This window comes from Leptodactylus fuscus, chromosome 3, assembly GCF_031893055.1.
Source record: "Leptodactylus fuscus isolate aLepFus1 chromosome 3, aLepFus1.hap2, whole genome shotgun sequence".
In the NCBI taxonomy this organism is placed as follows: Eukaryota; Metazoa; Chordata; class Amphibia; order Anura; family Leptodactylidae; genus Leptodactylus; species Leptodactylus fuscus.
In genome coordinates this window covers 211,255,834-211,271,629 of record NC_134267.1, presented here as the reverse complement: position 1 = coordinate 211,271,629, position 15,796 = coordinate 211,255,834, and the positions used below count along the sequence as shown (strand labels likewise).

Here is a 15,796-nt window from a genome sequence, read left to right as displayed (position 1 = left end):
CCACCTACAAGACCAAGTAGCCCCCCATTCATGACAGAAGTACCCCTAATGGCAGTGGCCTCTTTAAGCAGGAAATTGCTTCCTGCCACACTTCAAGAACTGTTCAGGATTAGTCTGTTAGATCCACTGAGGCCCCTCCAAACAAATTACAGGACTTAAAGGAGACCTTTTATGTCATCACACATTGGTTCTACGTGTCCAGGTGCCAGAGGTATGTGTTCTGTTGCGAGGAATCCCCCCCCCCCCCCCCCCCCCCCCCGATAGTACAAGGCTATGGAAGAACAAGGGCCGCCCTTCTAAGTGGAGAAATATCTGTGCTAAAACTAACACCGGGGCACGTAGCGGTAAATCTGATCAGCTCTCTAGTGGTATATAATACCGCTGATCTGTAAGGACATGAAAGGTCCTCTTTAAGGAATCTGCTGCTCATGTTCAGAGTAAGGCCCTGTACGGTATGAAGCAGGTGGTTTTAATGTTATGACAGATGAGTTGTATATCGCTCAGCCCATTGCCTCGGTCTTCTAGGACTTGTCATACATGATGTGCACGGTGTATAGAGTAGGGGCAGCGCCATTGCTGAGGTGCCCCAGGGGATTCTCACCATTGGTTATGCTCACAGAATGATTGTGCATGCCAGGAGCGGTCATCCATTATCCTCTGCAGTACTGCATGCAGAATACACAAGGTAGACATTTATTAATGTGATTTTTTTTTTCTTTTATTTGCTTTGCCATGTCCCTGAACAGGGAAAATGTGAGAAACAAGTGCAAGATGTGATCGAGAGGATCTGGGATTTCATTGACAAACTAAGCATCAATATGCTGGGTGAGTGCTGTGTATTCTGTGTCGTATATTGTCGTCTGGCACATTGATATGATACCAGGCTTGACTCGGGATTTAAATAAAATCTAAAAAAAAATTAATTCACGGACTGCAAACAGAGAACTTGAAAATATTAAACTCTTTTCATGGTAAAACGTCAAGGGATTTCCCAAGAGTTACATATTGTTGGCCTGTCCTTAGGATAGGTCATCCATGTCGGATTGGTGGGGGTCCGATACCTGGAATTCCCACAGATCAGCTGCTTGAGGCAGGACCAGCACTTCATATATATAAGTGAAAATTGGGTGAGCGCCACTTATATCCAGTTATATTCAATGGCTACGTGACCTGTTTGCACTCAGTCCCATTTAAGTGAATGGGGCTGAGCTGCAATACCAGGCAGAGCCACTATACAATGTATGGCGCTGTAATCAGTATTCAATGAAGAGGCCATAGAAAGTTTCTGATATAGGATGCAGATCTGTGAGAGGCCTCTGAGATCTCTAATACTAACTGGAGTATAGCGGCCAACAGTGTCCATTAGTTTTAGTCTATGGTAGCAAAACCATCAGGATGAACGAAATCCGTTCTGAGACACTGGGCACATTGTGGGTTTTCGGTGGGTGAAGATGGCACACACTTCGTTTATTACATTTGAACACTATTTTATATTGTATGCTTCTATCCTTTCAGGCAAGTTCCTGGCGGACAACATTGTCGGATCTGTCATGGTCTTTTCTTTACTCTTATGGATTCCTCTCAGTATTCTGGTCCACTGTGTGGTGAGTATATGGTGGTCATATAGATGTCATAGAGAGGGTCCGACCCCTCCCCACTATTAAGTAAATCAGGGAGCCATCTGAAGGGCTCTGTGTGATCCTCTATTACATGGCTGTCCATTGACTTTACCGCAGTGCCATTTTACCTGCAGGAATGTACCAGCCGGACTCTCCCATATCAGGTTATCATCAGGCTTGGTGGTCCAACCCCTTGTGGCTGCCATGATGCAATACATACTAGCCAAATCAGTGTGCTTAGGATTGGTTTGATGGTTTACAGACTTCTAACCTCCTGCGCTCTCTCCTCTTTTCTAGGATAAGAAGCTGGACAGGCAGTATGAAGAAAATGCCAAATCCTTGTTCTTGCCAAGTGTAAGTGCTCATCATACAGTCGACCGCTCTGTAAAGAGATCTGCAGTCTCTTCTGTGTATCTGGAGCTGCCCATAGACATTAATCACCTCCATAATAATGACAATGTAATGTCTATGGGGACTGTCGGATCCTTGCCTGGAATATTGGAGAGATTTATCAAGACTGACATTCAATACACTAGTCTTGATCTTCTCTGCAGTGGGGTGAGAGCCACCTAATTTATTAAAGGGGTCATGCCACAAAACATGTATCCTCTATCCATAGGATAAACAAGGAATTGCTGATCGGTAGGGGTCTGACCATGGAAAGTTCCTGAGAACAGGGGTGTTTTACCCACGATGTGAATGCAGGTGTGGGAAAAGAAGGATGAACCCACTGGTGGATAAGGACAACTCCCTTCCCCCCACCCCCACTCGCTTCAATGGGTCAGAGACAACCAAATGCTGTGCTTCAGCTACCCATTGAAGGTGGGAGTAGGGATTGGGTGGTGTCTGTAACCACCAGCGGATTGGACTGCGTTTGCATTCTCAGTGGAGGTAAAACATCCCTATTCTTTTATTAACTTTGGTTTTTTGAACAATTAGATGAGACCCAAAATCCTAACATTAACATTACTGAGTGTTACATTCAGATCAACATCGCAACAAGTACCTGGGTCCATACATTGTCACCAGCAGGAGTTCCCTTAGGAAAATCCTTTTGTGATGTGACCAGTTCTATTCAGGAGTCAAACCCAGTAGGCAAAGCTGCGGAGAGCAAGGAAACGGACGGCCCAAAACCTACCCAGTAAATCCACAACCTCCTTCTAAAACTGATATGGGTGGGAAAAGCCACAACATGTAAATGAAATCTGCACAGTCAAGAGTCAGAATTGCTGCTGCCCATCCGCTATAACCAGGTTAATGGGGGTTAAATTACATCTGTGTGTCAAACACAATTGGGTCATCTTATTTTTATCCATGGGAGAAATTGGCATGTGGAGCTTTTTCACCAAATCCCACTCCTCTGTAGTGAGAGAGGGTATCCGCACCTTCCATTTAACCCCCAATTAGATAAGTGCCCATTAGCAGATCGATATAGATGGTCAAGATCAAGCCCAGGCCTTAGGACCAAAAGGGTCCAATCAAAGGGAAAGAGGAGAATATTGACTCTGCTGGGGAAACTGAGCCTTAATCCATTTATGCCTAGAGGTCCATTATTACAAGTCAATCAATTCAACATCCGTCATAAATGGGCGAAGGCATGTTGTAATTGTAAGCATTTAAAGGGGTTATCAAGTTTTTATAAATTACCTGCAAATACATCCACAGTAGAGATGAGCGAACACTGTTCGGATCAGCCGTTCCAAACAGCACGCTCCCATAAAAATGAATGGAAGCACCTGGCATGGCGACTGGCCGCCGGCAAAGTGTACATGCCAGGTGCTTCCATTCATTTCTATGGGAGCGTGCTGTTCGGAACGGTTGATCCGGACAGTGTTCGCTCATCTCTAATCCACAGCATGCTAAATCCCCACTGTTCCCTTGTGTAGCCTTTGCTTGGCTTTATTTTACTTGCTGCTCCTTGTATTACTGTTATTTCTATGCAGTGAATCTGTGGGCAAACGACATTTTCCATGATTCATCTGCCCACTCTCACTCTCTGAGTGCTCGCCACTACTCCACTCTCACAGGTAATAAATCTCTCACACATCTGAGATCACATGCTGCTTTGATGTTTCGTTTGCTGGCTGAACTGCTCACAGGAAGGTGAAGTGAGCTAGTATACGAAACGTCACAGCTGAGGTCAATGACCTGACAATAAATCAGATAAGTCAGTTAAACAGGATATATTTTTAAACTGGATAACCCCTTTAAAGCGCCTATTCTTAAGGTTTGTGGGGGTTGGGAGGTCTTGGGGGTCAGACCCCACCATTTTACAATTCTTCTCTATCCTATGGATTATGTTTTGTGGCATAGCCCCTAAGAAGAACATTCTTTCTAAGAAAGTGAGGGCCAACAGTTGCTCTCCGTGTGACAAACGCAGATCTACTTCAGCTAGGAGCCAGAGTAGATTGAGATACAATTTCCTCCAGTTTCTAGTATATTATTATTGTGCCATATTGGCATAGAACAGCAAAAAGCTGAAAATTTTTCACAAAATTTGCCTCATTTTATGCCATTTGTCTGGGTTCCTTATTTCAATATCCTCCTCCCACCTGTAGATATAGGAGGGGCCGCAGGTTTCAGCCAGCACCTCCTTTTCTACTTGTATTCCATAGGATAGGATTCAGATTGTATTGGCCAAATAGGCATAGACATTTTAATGGTCACCCAAAAGATCCTGGTGTTTGACGCTCTAGAGATCCAATCGCGTTATACAACCTTGACAACCAGGCTGTCTTTGATGAAAATAAGAAGAGGTTGTCACAGCGTTGCCCATGCTTATGACATGGCTGAGTATTGGTGGAGGGCTACTACTGCAGCCAGTTGTCTTACAGTCACAGACAGGTTGGTTTGGGCTATCGATCAGGGATACGGGGGCAGTTGTGTTTTTTTTTATGTTATATTTTGGCTCTTTTACTGACAGAATGTGGAAATGCTGAGCAGTATGGATTCTGCCCCTGTACGCATTGTTAAACCTTTCCCATCCTCCCAACCCAACACCCGATTCCAGCCCTTGCAGCAAGTACCAGTAGCTCCAAACTCCGCCAAGGCCGACCACCAGAGGATGGACACCATCCAGGAAGACCCTAGCACAGACTCGCACCTTGAAGACCAGTTTGATGATGAAGATCCCTTCCCCAACAGCGGTTCCCCTGCCAAGTCCTTTGAAGACCTCACCGACCATCCGGTTACCAGGAGCGAGAAGGCGTCTTCCTTTAAACTCCAGCGACAGGGGAGAGTGGACAGCAAGGAGACCGAGTGCTGATAGTAACTGCGCTGCTCTGCCATGACAATCATTTCTATGTCTCGAGACAATCTGCAAGAAATCCCTGAATTGTGCACTGTTTTCTGAAGTTGCCAGATGCTGTATATATTTAATATTTTCTGCCAAGTGTTGTTTTGTACATCCTAACACATATTCCTAAAGGGAGACCTTTCCTAACGTCTATTTATGATTAAAACTGCTTTCCATTGGTTTTGTACTGGGATGGTTGTGCTTTCTTCTTTCTTTACGGTTTTGTTCCTAGACTTGACATTTCACTATGATGTATTTTTGTTGCTCTTGATCATCCAGCTGCACAGTTTTCAGTCTCTGCTGAGGATCCTTCATTTTGTACTAGTAAAATGGCAGTAATGCTGAGGGATTTGGATCTCATAGCGCTATATTGGCTATAAGTGAAAGAGAGACCGTGCTCATGGGTGGGCTATTCTCCTTTCACATGAGCTGGACTGCCACCAATGTAATATTGACCTCTCCTGAGGATAAACTATGGCTCTTAATGGGAAAATCCTTTAAGGCCTCGTGCACATGGCCATATAATACTCATTATATAGTGACTGTACCGTCCTATGGAGATGTAAAGGGGGGGAACTATAGAATATAGGGGTTGGCAGACATCTGTGTGTCATGCTCCTCTGTATCGGACTCTACACTACACATAGCACGTGATGGTCGGACCTGTTATAGTCAATAGGACTAAACTGAGTACCAGCCCATGAGGGGCGCTGTTTCTGGTAGATGACAGCCATTAGCTTCTAACTCCATAGAGCCCCTTTAGTACACAGATCTTTCAGTCATTGGGATTTCAGATTTATTGTTTGCTTTTTTCCAATCCTCATCCTACCATTCACTATACTGTAATAAGAACCATCACTGCTCCTCATATATAGTACAGTGCAGTACCAATGTAACCTGAGTGATCTGGAGAAGAAAGTGAAAACCTAAGAGGGGTCCAGTACGGCCCAGCAAGTCCTAGGGTGGGGGATACAAAGGCCGGAGAGGAGTTCCAGTTCTTCTCTTCAGCAGCTTATATTAGCATTCTCTTCTATCATTTTCAGTTTATACCCAATGTATATAATGGCTACATGGACCACAGGGGGTGATCCTGTCCAAAAAATACAACATTGGGCATCCATATAGCCTGAGGTTTAAAGAGGACCTGCCATTGATCTTGTCTATTTTAATAACTACGTGTATCCCCCATGATATAACCATCCTGTAGTCTAGTAATAGAGCTCTATGTTGTATTGTTCCTCTGTTACTCCTCCTAGAAATGCCTGAATAACCTGACAACTGGGTGTTACCATTCTTCTCATCAGACACGTGTATAGGGACAAACCTCCAACCAGTAACACCCAGTTATCTTATTCATAGATTTCCAGGAATAACAACAAAGGGATTACACAATGCAGAGCTCAAATAGAAGAATTGTTATATTATGGAGAATACAAGTATTGTCTGGGGGTCAGGAGAGTTGACAAATCCTCTTTAAAAGTAGAACCTGGTGTTGTGATGCAGATCATTCGCCTTTCTTTTCATCGATGCTTGGGAACAGAGAGGATTCTGGGTTATTATTGTCTATGTCGTTCCAATAAGGTAAGATAAAAGGCAGGGCCTCCAACTTCTTCTCTAAGACCAGCCATAATTTGGACTCCAGGAACTGGTTGCCTTCATCCGATAAATGGAGCCCATCCGACAGGTAGACGGTGTAGTCCTGGATTGAACAGAACCCAATGAACAAGCTATTAGTAGGGTGAATGGTATAGCAGATCATGTGACCAGAGCCGCCACGTCCGCCGCATAGACCTCATCCTGTACGCCGGTACAATAAACCACATATTGTGCTGCCAAGTGAAAGGGTTTGCTCTTTTTTTTTCTAGCAACTCTTCAGATTTCCATGTATTAAGTATTCATGTTCTGCATATACCGATTACATGGTGGTTATATGAGGACATAAATCCTAGTCTCCAGGGAGGAATTCACACACAGCAGATTTCTTGCTGAGATATATGTGACTGTCCTATTCATCTGAATAAGGCTTTAGAAATCAATGCACATGCTGCAGAAACAACCCTAGTCAGACAAATGGTTCTGAATGGTGCATATACCCTAATTGGGTGCAGCATTGTCTTGTGCCAGCAGGTGGCAATAGAATCTAAGGGTATTCTCATCTCGCTGATACGTTGTACGTTTATCATACCCCCAACTTTCAAAGGATAGAATGTGCGGTGTGCGCAGATTTATCCCCATTCACTTCTATTTTGACTTCGCCCATTCCCATCCATTTCTCTTTGTGCTTCCCCTTCACAGTATAATGCCCCAAGTCACTCTAACATAATATGCCCCATATTATAATGTTCCCCTCAACTGTCTGTACAATATAGTCTCTCTCCTCATGTCCCCTCCAGCTACCCCCAGTTTCATGTCCCCCTACTCGTACAATATGATGGCATTACAATAGTATTGTGTTCCTGGTACAGTATAAGTTAAGCCAGCAGGGGGTGCTAATTTATTACTATACATAGTATATGGTGATAATGAACAGCCATATGTCACATGTAACCCTTTGCAAGGTTTCCAATATTCTGCCATTAATAAGGTCAGGATTCTTCTTACCGAGCCTCCGTCCTGCATTAGTGTCCACAAATCCACAACATCTGCTCCGGACTCTCTGCCAACCTCAGCACAGGCCCTGGCGTACGCCCCAGTTACAGCGTTCAGACGGTTTAGCTTGTATCCTTTATAATATGGGAATGGACAGAGATATTAGTGGGAGTAAACAAATCTGACCTGAAATTACCATCACATCTACCGTCACTTTGTAGCATTTTTTTTTTTTTTTCAACTTTTTCATGAAGTCAATATGACAATGTGGGCAAAAGCAACATGGCAGCAATCGGGCTACTCCTCGTATCAGGCAGTGGTATATGGCTATCAGGTGACTATTGATCGTGTAACCAAAAACGTGTACAGTCTGTCACTTGCATTTTATTGTGCAATTCGGCTGCAAGTCATATGTGATTTAGGATTTGCAACAAACATGATGACATGTCATTACAGGATAGGGGATATGTGTCAGATCGCTGAGACCCCCACCAATTTGGAGAATTTTGGCCTGCAAATCCCTCTGCATCCTCTGTGTAAATGAAGCAACCGTGCAAGTTCCTATCACTTCTATGAGGCTTTGGGGTCCACAATCTCTGAAAGCCCCATAGAAGTGAATGGCACACTGGTCGAGCAAGTGCACTGGTGCTTCATTCACAGCGAATATGAATTTGGACTCCCTTGTCCTTCTGATCGCTCAGGGTCCCAGAGTGTAGACATCCAGCAGGGCTGCGAACTGTCAAGTTGTGTTTGTGCCACCCTGTAAGTTGCAGAACCCCACTTCATTAAAGGGGCCGTTAAAGGACACGACTTCCCAAAGCACAGGATAGGGGATAAGTGTCTGATCACTGGATCCCAATTGCCAGTCCCCAGTGATTAGGAGAACAAGGGCCTTTAAAGGCTTCCTGCCAATGAAATATCAGCGTTCTTGTGTGACCGGCGCTCTATCCACTGCTATGGGGTGTAATCTCCGGCAGCACCTACTACCCCATAGAATTGAATGGGGCATTGGTCACAAGGAGGCTTTAGGGGGACTTTTGGTCAGGCCCCCTGAAATCAGACAATTATTCCCTATCATCTGTGGATTAATGTTCTTAATGGCACAACCCCTTTAACTATCACTAGGTATAGTCCATTGGCAGGACATTGCGATCATATTCCAGGCATAGTCCATTGGCAGGACATTGCGATCATATTCCAGGCATAGTCCATTGGCAGGACATTGCGATTATGTTCCAGGCATAGATATTGGGGACCCATATCCTATAGCAAAAAACAACAATTCCAGCCACAAGGGGCTACAAAGTTACATTATAGGTCATGTAACCTATGACCAAAAACCCAGCAGGTTTGGACTCTTCATATCTCATGTCCCAATTGTGTAATATCGCATGACACAACATTACTTGTGATGCTGCAATGCGACGCTGTGATCTTCAGGACACGCCACCAGAGTTGCCGTCTATATATCTATACAGTAGAACATTCTTTAGGAAGATTTCTACGACTCCCGGTAGTGTAATCCTGACACTATACCTTTCGTGAGGCAGTGCTGTTCCCAAGATGGCTCATAAATAGGTGGCGGCGTGATCAAAATGATTTTCTCCTGCTTGATGTCGACGCTCTTCAAATACCGGATCATGCTTCTTAGATTCTCCGTGTATTCTTCCAGCGGGACGTGCTGCTGAGGGTTTATCTCTATGTAAACCGAGGGAAAAGAAAAGAAAATGAAAAGTAATTGTGTGTAATTCTCAGCGTGGTGCAGAATGGCAGAGCTTTGTGCCCAGCAGGGAGCTCCCTCATTACTTGTGAAGGACGTTCTGCGGGCACAGTCTGCGGAGATGAATAATACAGGAGAAAGATACAGAACAGAAGAGAGGACGAAATGTATGGACAATGGGGTAGCTCAATACCCCCCTTCCTTCAATAAAAATAGGTGCCATGACATGATGTGTGATGACTGGATTATATTGTTCAGTGTACCTGACATTTGTGAATATAGTGTTTATGTATGTGCCATCCATATATTACATAGTAATTAGTAATACAGACCCGGCTGGGCTCATGGCTTAAGAGGCCAGCAAGGATACAGCTTTCCAAGGCGGAGATAAAACAATTCTTCCAACTTTACCAGGGAATAAAAGGAGGGGGGCACCCTGGCAGGAGGCACGGCTAAGCACAAGGGAATGAGCTTCGACTTACAAAGGACTGGGAATACTTTGGCGATTGTGTCACATTTTGGAGCCAGCAAACAAGCTGAGCGTACCCATTCCATTAGAAGAGATCCTCCAAGCGCCATGGAACCAAAAGGACTAATAACCAGAAGGTTATTATTATTATTCTGCTACTCCTTTTATTTTAAAACTGTTATGCTTGTTTGTCGCTTTCTTTTTGTGTGTGTATATAGCACTGAACCCATCATTCATTTTAAAGTTACTTTACGTTTTCTCTATCAATCCATTACCTTTTTGAAGTGTGTTTGCATCTGACTGCTGGCGAGACGGGTACATATGTGAGAGAGGTTCTGCTGAGCCCAAAAACAGTAGTATTGGAGGTGCATGGACTATGTTGGGGTGTGATTTACACTCAATTTGCAGCCTGAGTGAAGGGTGAGTGAGTGGAGCAAGTTGATCCCTGACAGCCGCACCCATGTCACGTGCTAGGATGGCCCCGACATGACACCGAAATGTATACAATATCTAATAACAAGCATAATGCCCTCTTTTCTAAATTCTCAATTAGAAGCTTGATATTACACACGGAGATGGATATCCTTAATAGGATTTTAGTGAATCAGTGAAGGTATACTATGTGGACAACAAGATTTTCATTTCCAACTCCTCATTGGTAAGCTATATGCAGTAACTCCCGCTGTTCCCATGTCTATACACTTTCCCTGCAGCGGTAATGTTGACCCCACTAGTACAAAAGCCAGTATACTCTAATAGAGGTCGGCGCGGTGGGGAGAAACCCTTTTTAATGTTCACATAGGAAAAGGTTGTTCTGATAGGATAACCCCTAAAAATATGACTCTAACATGATGAATATTTACCTTTTATAGAACTATCATTAGCACCAAAGAAAATGGTAACAGCGGCAATGTCTGCAGCATGGCGGCTATCAGGGATGAGTTTCGGTAGGATGTGTTTAGCCCATCTGGTGTTGTATCCTGACAGGCCACGGTTGAGGACATCACACTTTCTGCAAAAAGAGAGTGGCCACATTAGGATAGGCCATCTATTTAGGAACTGAAGGACCCCATAAAGGGGTAGTGTCACGGAATTTCCAAAGCCCCTTCATCAAGTTCTCCGGCACATACACAGAATACAGGGTTGTGGCTTTAGAGTTGCACTGTTGGTGCACATTGCACTGGGCAGAGTCGGGCACACTGGTTGTATAGATCACCAGTAATAATAAATCTACTCTCTTCCGTCTACTCACCTCACAAGCTTATTAGCCAGTGTTGCTCCCCAACCATTTGATTCAAAGGCAAACTGAAGAAAAAATAAAAAAAATCAAATATATTAGATTTGACCCAACTTAATGTATTACACTTCGATATCAAGCAAAGACACTACAAAAAAACTATATCTGAAAATATTGTATAAAGATGGGTCAGACAATGATTGTATGGATGTGTGTGGTGCTTGCTACCTTTCACCCGCCCCAGGTCTTTGCCTTCACTAATAGCCGCTGCTCCACTGATTCTGACCCAGCTGGGATTTTTTCTGTAGCCCTCACCATTCCTGGACAATCTTATCTGTTAATTTTAGTACCCAATATGCTAATTAAGCTCTCTACTGTCAAGTGGGTGGTCCTTGACAGTGCAGGGCCTAATTAGCATACTGGGTGCGCAAACTAGCTGCAATGATTGCTCAGGAACGGTGGGGGTTAGAGGAAAAAAATCCAATAGTGCCACAATCAGTGGGGAGGAGCCTATTGAAGGATGCAAAGAGTTGAAATTGGTGGCAGGTCCTCTTCAAGGCCTAGGCCCCAGGCTACTGATTGGCCTCAGTGGTCACTTGAGGTGAGAACTTCTGCCAGAAGAATCTGGAGCCCCGTTGGACCAGACTGTGGTGGTAGACACCAGAGTACTGGAGACAGGTGAGAATTTTTTTTTTTCATCTTATCCGATCCTCCTTGCCAAAAACTGTATATCCTGGAGAACCCCTTTAACACGTTTAAAGCACCTCTATCATTGGGAAAAGTCATTTTTAACTAAGCACATCCTTGCATAGGCTTTAGAAAGTCTATTCCACACCTAACTTTTGTATGTAAATCGTCTCAGTAGTTTTTGAATGAGCCCCTTTTTATTCATATGCTAATTAGCCTCCAGCGTGCACTCCGGAAGTGTCCGTGAGCACCGTCTGCTATTCTCTAGATGTGTAAGAGAGCAGGGAGGCGGCTGATGAATCATCTCTCTGCTTCCACACATATAGCAGAGGGTGCACACAGACACTTCCGGGGCGCACGCTGAAGCCTAATTAGCATATGAATAAATACGGACTCATTAAAAAACTACTGAGGCGATTTACATACAAAAGGTATGTGTGGAATAACCTTTCTAAAGCCTATGCAAGTATGTGCTTACTTAAAAAAATGACTTTTCCCAATGATAGAGCCCCTTTAAGCCTTTTTCACATGGTGAATGTTGGCTGGGAAACTCAGTCCACATATCCTGGACAACCCCGTTAAGATTGTCTGAGGATGCAACTTTAAAGTTTTCCAGGAATTTGTAAGTTATGGCCTATCCCTAGCATAGGCCATAAATATTTTTGATCAGTGGGGTGCCAACATATATGGGGCCACTTCCAATGCCCGTATCACATACAACACAGGACTGCCAGCAGTTGGCTCAGAAGTGGCCTTAGACAGCTGAGCCATGCTGGGGGGGGGGGGGGGGGAGGGGACTGCTTGTTGGCCCCCCATCAATCAGATATTTACTGTATAGCCTATCCTAAGGACAGGCCATAAGTTACAAATTCCTGGACAAACCTTTAAAGGGAAAGTTGTAGCTGTCCTCACATTTGCACTGCATTGTCACTTTTATCCAATACAGGGACTCGCTCGCAATACAGGTCTCGCTCTTTGTTGGTGACTGCCTACTTTCGGTAGTAAAGGGTGGGGGTGTGGGGTACAAATTGGGGGCATCCTCCATGAAGTCCATATAACCTAATAGTGATATTAAAATGGGTTTTCCTCTCCGTTCAGACCACAAGATCTATCTAATAGCAATCCAGAGAGCAGTGCATTGTGGGAGCTGGGATGACAGCGTTAGATAACCTGCTGCTGCTGATGTCTTCATAGTGATAAGGCGAGGCTGCGGCGCGGTAATGATTATAAATGACCCTCTCCGGACAGGATGCCATTTATACACTGAAGCGACGTCTCAGCACTTTTCATCCACTTACGGTGACAGCAAATCACACTCGGTCTGCAGATGCAAGCAAGCGGAAAATCTCCTTACCTGCGTGATTGAGTCTCCAAAGAGGAGGAGGCGAGGCCAAGAAATCATCTCAATATTCACAGTGGACTTCTAGAAGACAAGGATGAAAGAGATTAATAACTGTACGGCAGCCGCAGAACATCCGCAGCTTATGATGTATGAAGTATTCCTAGAAATTCTCGGATGTAAATTGCTGCAGCGGCCATACCACAAGACAATGCATGTGAGGACTACGAAGGAGTTATAGCAATAGAATTATCCTTTAAGAAACCAGATTGGACAGTAAAGCTGGGGTGGTATGGAGGCTGGCATGTCACCGTGACCTGTGCAGGGACTTGGCTGTATTTAGCAACCGGAACTGAATAGGATTTCTTGACGCTCTGGTTACAATACAACCTGCTGATACTGTATAGGTAACCCCGTGTCGACACAGCCAACCACTGATCCCTTTAAGAAGTACCCTGCCTCAGGCATACAAGATCATCACTTCCCTGGGACTTCACCTATAGTAGACCCTTCTCTGCCATAGACCACCACAAATTTTGATTGCCATAGCAGAGCAAGAAAACTAAAATGTAGCCCTTTACTGCCCTGGACCACCAGGGATATGAACCCCTTCACTTCTCTACAACACAAGGATTGTCACATTAAAGAGGTTTTCTAGCTGAATTAAATTAAAGGCCTATCTTCAGCGGGTCAGGGTCCAACTCATGCAGGACCCCCAAATGGCTGGTCAGCCCCAATGATGTCATATTGATAGGCCATATGTCGTCAAATTAATTCTGTAAGAAAAATCCTCTGCCCCTTTTTCTACTAAAAACCTCCAGGGACTGTGACAATAACTGGGGAAATAAAGCTCAACATGGGAGTCCTAAAACTGACCTTCACCTCTCACTAAACCCCCGACATGCGGAGATTCCAATGTTGCTCAGGTCCTCACTGGTCGTTCGTTCCTGGCAGCTAAGGTGGGTTACATAGTAGATGAGGTTGGATGAAGATATCAGTCCATCAAGTCCAACCTATAACCCTACAATCCCTACAGTGCTGATCCAGGGGAAGGCAAAAAACCCAAAAACCCATAAGGCTTACCCTGTGGTCAGTGACTGGCTGAGCGGGATCAGCGAGGAGGTGAGTATAAGGGCAATATTACACTACCATTCTGAACACCCATGATGGATGAGAGCAATGGACAGTAGTGTGAACCTACCCTAAGACACATGATAGAGGTCCAATCTTTTGGCACTGGAAGCTTTCCATATACATTGTTATAGCAGTGTTCAAGGCATAATGTGAACACGCCCATAGTAGAAAAGTGCACCCCGGTGGTATAATGCAATAATAATGGTGCAACCTAAAGCGGCTGCACCCACTGATACCAAACCTAGGAATCTCCAGCTGATGTGGCTACAACTCCCAGCATGCCTGCACACCCTGTGTCTGGTGAGAGTTGGACTCTCCCTGCAGTCTTGTAGCTGCACTGTATTATAGGCAGGCGCTGTGAGTGGAGGGCAGCAGCGCCTCAGATCTGTCACTAGAGGGAGCCCTAAGTTCTGTTCCCCCTTAGGGCCCATGTACCAGAGTACTCAGTGCTCATGTATAACACTGCGGGGTCCTTCTCCAGCACTAGCCGCCGCTCTCTGTATTGGGGGTGAAGCCCGGTGACCCTTGTTAGGTCTGTAGGACTGCAATGACCACAATACACACACTCACTAGTCAGGAGTCGGTGCTGGAGCCGGGGCAGGAGCGTCACATGACCAGACTGTACACAAGCCACGCCCCCTCCAGCTCTGTACGTAGTGCGGCAGCTTCTTCCTACTTGAGTGGGTCTTCAGTCAGAACAGCGACATCTAGTGGCGGGTACTGGGTATAACCTGCCGGCCGCCTCCTCTATATGGATTAGGGTCTGTTCACATTACATTCTTGGTTCTGATTTTAAAACTTTTTTTTTTTTTTAAATTTCCCAATATGGCACCAAACCTCTCTGAATTATAGAATTCATTTAGGGGAATTATCCTACAATAGGCCCATGTTGGCTCAGACTTACTATTGCGGTTATTAGAGATCAGCGAACAGTGAAATATTCGAGATTCATTTCGAGTAGATCCTCAATATTCGACTACTCGATTGACTATCGAATCCCATTATAGTCTATGGGGAAAAATGCTCTTTTCAGGGGAAACAACTATTCGACTAAAGGAGAACCACCAAGTCCACGAGTAGCAGGAGGAGAGTGTTTAGGAGGAGCGCTGTGCCGTTAAAGCGCACGGACCCAATTATAGTCTATGGCAGGGGTAGGGAACGTACGGCTCTCCAGCTGTTGCAAAACTACAACTCCCAGCATGCATACTTACTCTGCTGTTCTTGGAACTCCAATGGAAGTGAATGGAGCATGCTGGGAGTTGTAGTTTCACAGCAGCTGGAGAGCCGATGGTCTATGGGGTCCGTGTGCTTTAACTGTCCAGCACTTGCAGTTGCACTGATATTCCGTTCGGGGTGGGGGGGTGTCCTCCTGCTGACTCCTTCCGGACGGGAGGCAAGCGCTAATGTGTACTTACTCGTCCTGCAGAACCAGCATTGATTGGCTGAATGCTATACAGTGTATAAGTGGGATAAATCTGATGTATTTTCAGATGACCTAAGTGTCTAAATATTAATAAATCCGGGCCTGTGTGTGACGCAACGGTGTCAAAATTTTGACCAAAATTCGGGCACAAATCATGGAAACTAATGGGTGGTATAACAGTGTAGAGATAGGGCACATGTACCATCCAGCATCAGCCCTGGTGATAAATCTGGTGTATGGTCAGATTATTTATTTAACCATTTCAGGACCAGGCTAATTTCCCC

The 15,796-nt window shown here is 44.8% G+C and overlaps 2 protein-coding genes across 4 annotated transcripts in view; one reads left to right on the top strand and one right to left on the bottom strand.

The window, feature by feature from the left end:
- ADAM17 (ADAM metallopeptidase domain 17) overlaps positions 1-5,094 on the top strand; it is a 55,826-nt gene extending 50,732 nt beyond the window's left edge. For 2 of the 3 annotated variants that reach the window (XM_075269134.1, XM_075269135.1), the window contains exons 17-20: positions 747-825; positions 1,516-1,604; positions 1,917-1,973; positions 4,543-5,094. In XM_075269134.1, the coding sequence (XP_075125235.1) occupies positions 747-825; positions 1,516-1,604; positions 1,917-1,973; positions 4,543-4,884 (567 nt within the window). In that variant the 3' untranslated portion in view covers positions 4,885-5,094. The remainder of the gene's footprint in view (positions 1-746; positions 826-1,515; positions 1,605-1,916; positions 1,974-4,542) is intronic. The other variant, XM_075269136.1, reaches the window with a different exon arrangement.
- Positions 5,095-5,693: 599 nt separating this feature from the next.
- On the bottom strand, positions 5,694-14,737 carry IAH1 (isoamyl acetate hydrolyzing esterase 1 (putative)). Its single transcript, XM_075269138.1, has 7 exons — positions 14,660-14,737; positions 12,971-13,039; positions 10,945-10,997; positions 10,556-10,704; positions 9,040-9,201; positions 7,516-7,637; positions 5,694-6,613 (listed from the first exon to the last, which is right to left on the bottom strand). The coding sequence occupies exons 2-7, from the start codon at positions 13,016-13,018 to the stop codon at positions 6,419-6,421; spliced, it is 729 nt and encodes a 242-aa protein (XP_075125239.1). The 5' UTR covers positions 13,019-13,039; positions 14,660-14,737; the 3' UTR covers positions 5,694-6,418.
- Positions 14,738-15,796: the final 1,059 nt, after the last annotated feature.